Here is a 3,005-nt window from a genome sequence, read left to right as displayed (position 1 = left end):
TTCCTGGCCAACGCTGAGGGGAGCCCCAAGCAGGAGGAACTTGGTGAGGCCTGGTATGGTGGGGAGCCTGGTAGGGACTGCACCCCCGGGCCAGCCACCTCCTTTTGGAAAGGCCCAGGGAGGGGAACTTGGCTCTGCTCTGAGGTCGCTTAGAGACCCCTCCTTCCTTCCCTGGATCAGACCCTTTTGACGTGGATTCGGGACGCGAGTTCCTCAACCCCAACAGGCCCGTGACCAGTGCCTGGTAGGTCCCAGCTTCCTGCCGCGCTGCGCCGCCAGGCTCTGGCCCTCTGCCCCGTGGAGGGGCCAGTGTGTTCCTGGGTGGACATCCCGCAAGGAGCTTGATTTAGAGCCCTGGGAACGAGGGCCGTCAGTCCACGGCAGGGACTCAGGGCTGAGTGCTACACGGAGGTGTTGCCTCAGGCTGCCAGGGACACCCTCAGGGACATGTCCCTCTTCCAGGCTGCCCACAGACACTGAGGACAGCGACGAGGCTGAGGGACAAGGGCCTGACACCAAGGACAGAGGAGGCAGCAGCAGCTGCTCTGAGGAGGCCGCGGCTCCAGGCCAAGGGGCCGAAGCCACAGGTCCCGCTTGACGTTTGCAAAGGAGTCAAGAAACGCCAGACTTGATGAAGCGTGTATTTGGGAAGCTGCATGATGGGGACACGTAGAGACAGCGAGTGGGGACACAGATGGGCCGGCGGGGCTGGCGTCCGGGCTCTCCCAGCTTCTCTGACACACCTACTCTTGGTTGTACCTCGGAGCTCACAATGAAGGCGGCAAGCCAGGAAGCTCCTGTGTGTGCGCCTGCTGCTTCCGGGGGGTGGGGCGGGGGTCTTGGCCTCTGGGGAGGCAGACCCTGCCCAGAAGTGTGTCTTGGGGGGCCATCCGCTAGGAAAGATACTGACCAGTTGGCTCAGAGCCTTGCTCCCTGGCCCCTAGCCATGGGCCTTGGTTTGGGGCCTCAAGGGAGCCTCTCCTGGGCCTAGGGGCTAGGCAGAGCCCTTAGCAAAGCTCTCCTCTGTGTCCCTCTTGAGCAGAGCACTCCAGGGTCGGGGGAGGACGGTGGTGGTGGCTGGGTCAGCAGGTGTGCCCACTTCTACCCGCACGGAGGGGGAGGGGGCTGGGTCAGCAGGTGTGCCCACTTCTGCTCCTGGAGGCTCTGGAAGCTCCTCCCCTCCCAGCTCAGCTTGTCCAAATGCCCCCCCCAGGCCTTCCTGCCTCTAGGATGTTAAGACCTTGTCCTCACCCAACGAGAGACAGTGGTACTTCCCGTGAGATAAGGGTGACTAGTCTTGGGGAGCTGGTTCAGTGCAGGGTGCTGAGCAGCATCTTCACTCTCCGGTCGGGACCCGAGTCCCTGCAGACACCACCTGGTACCCAGTGGGCACAGAGCCACCACCCGTGCAGGAAGGCCCACCCGGGGGTCAGGGTGGGCTCTGAGTGCAGGTCCACAGATACACCGGGGGGCGTGGCCACAGCAGCACAGCACATCACAGGGGAGGGGCACGGCTGTGGGGGGCTACCAGGGCGAGGCGGGCTGGTGGCAGCAGGAGCGCTGCTCAGGGCTCGGCCATGTACTTCTCCAGCTCCTTGAGTTTCTTGACAAACTCCTGTGCCTCCTTGCTGGTGCGGCCCTCCAGCATCCTTAGCGCCGACCTCACTGTGGGCGGGCAGGTGTGCGGCAGCCAGCGCCAGGCCTGGCTGGCCCTCGGCCCCCACCTCCACCCAATGCTCGCTCACCCTGGGCTCTGGGCCGGCGCAAGTGCAGTGTGAGGGGCGGCCCAGCCCGCAGTGCCCCTCCCTGGGGCCGGGCTACGCCGGGGATGGTAGCCAGGCTGAGGGCTGCCTCCCCTGCGAAGTCATTAGTGGACAGCCAGTCGTGGTCCATGACGGTGAACAGCACACAGGCCCCACGGCGGCGGCAAGCCTCGGCAGGCACGGAGCTGCAGAGAGGGCCGTCAGTAGGAGCCCAGTGGCCGCGTGGCCTGGGCGCAGTGGCGTGGACACTCACAAGTGGAAGAGCTCGTCGTACAGCGGGTGCAGCGTCCGAGTCTTGACCTGGGTCCGCTGGCTGCGGGCCAGGGGGAAGACGTGCGGTGGGCCCAGCTCCACGATCACAAAGGGGTCACTCAGGCCTGGAGGCACAGCGTGAGCTAGCGAGCCCCGTGTCGCTGGCCCGCCCCACCGCTGCCAGGTACACCTCACCATTGGCATCCAGAGGGAGCAGGTCCGCAGCGTGCAGCACCTCCACGGCCAGCCGCTGCTCTGCCGCTTCGTAGTGGCAGCGGACGCTCAGGCGTCCGAACCGGCTCTGCTCCAGGGGCCTCTGCAGGAAGGCTAGTGAGCAAGGGGGGGGGGGGCCTCGGTGCAGGGAAGCGCAGGGCGAGTGCCCGCAGCAGGCCACCTACCTGCTTGAGCTTGTCCAGGTAGAACTGCTCAATGCACTCCCGAGTGGGGCATTTGTGCAGCCGCAGCTCCTCCTCCAGCCTCTGCAGGAGTGCGTGGAGGGCGTGACTGCTGGCCATGCGCACCAGGGGCCTTTGTGGCACCTCACAGCTGCCCTGGGACCACTTCGTGCACGAGGACACGGGGCCGTGTGGGGCAGCTGTGGAACCCGCCCGTGTCCAGGCTGCCCCAGCCCTCACGGTGGCCAGGCCTCACCTTGTAGCTCCCATCCCTCAGGCTCTCCATGGACAGGCCCTGACCCTCTGCGTGGAAGAAACTGACCAGGGCCTGGGAGAGGAAGAGGCATCGGGCTGGAGGAGGCTGGAGACCAGCTTTGAAGGCGTTTCAGAAGCCCCGGGTCCTAGGGCAGGGCAGCTCTTCACCTGGGGCTCATCAGCTTCCTGGGAGTGTGGGGGAGGCTAGCCGTGGAGGCCAGGCAGCTCTCTGAGCAAGTGGCTGGAGCACTGCCTCAGCGGCCCCGTAGCAGGGGCTGTCCAAGCAGGACCCTTCCCTGGGCGTCCTGGCAGGAAGCGGCGGGGCAGGGAGGACCCCGGG

At 66.1% G+C, this 3,005-nt stretch overlaps 1 protein-coding gene and 1 long non-coding RNA gene across 2 annotated transcripts in view; one reads left to right on the top strand and one right to left on the bottom strand.

Moving 5' to 3' along the window:
• LOC106734664 (uncharacterized) lies at positions 1-793 on the top strand. Its single transcript, XR_001370213.1, has 3 exons — positions 1-43; positions 181-244; positions 463-793. It is a non-coding gene; the product is annotated as an uncharacterized LOC106734664 (long non-coding RNA).
• The window catches only part of BAIAP3 (BAI1 associated protein 3), a 13,303-nt gene continuing 10,924 nt past the window's right edge, over positions 627-3,005 (bottom strand). The window contains exons 28-34 of the mRNA XM_006146364.2: positions 2,928-2,956; positions 2,667-2,782; positions 2,414-2,494; positions 2,211-2,331; positions 2,017-2,140; positions 1,746-1,948; positions 627-1,665 (exon numbers count right to left, since the gene is read on the bottom strand). Coding sequence (XP_006146426.1) covers positions 1,565-1,665; positions 1,746-1,948; positions 2,017-2,140; positions 2,211-2,331; positions 2,414-2,494; positions 2,667-2,782; positions 2,928-2,956 — 775 coding nt within the window. The 3' untranslated portion in view covers positions 627-1,564. The remainder of the gene's footprint in view (positions 1,666-1,745; positions 1,949-2,016; positions 2,141-2,210; positions 2,332-2,413; positions 2,495-2,666; positions 2,783-2,927; positions 2,957-3,005) is intronic.

Source organism: Tupaia chinensis, unplaced genomic scaffold, assembly GCF_000334495.1.
Source record: "Tupaia chinensis unplaced genomic scaffold, TupChi_1.0 Scaffold000178_1, whole genome shotgun sequence".
NCBI classification, from domain to species: Eukaryota; Metazoa; Chordata; class Mammalia; order Scandentia; family Tupaiidae; genus Tupaia; species Tupaia belangeri.
Note: the sequence above shows the minus strand (reverse complement) of the source record. Positions and strands in the feature narration are given on the sequence as shown.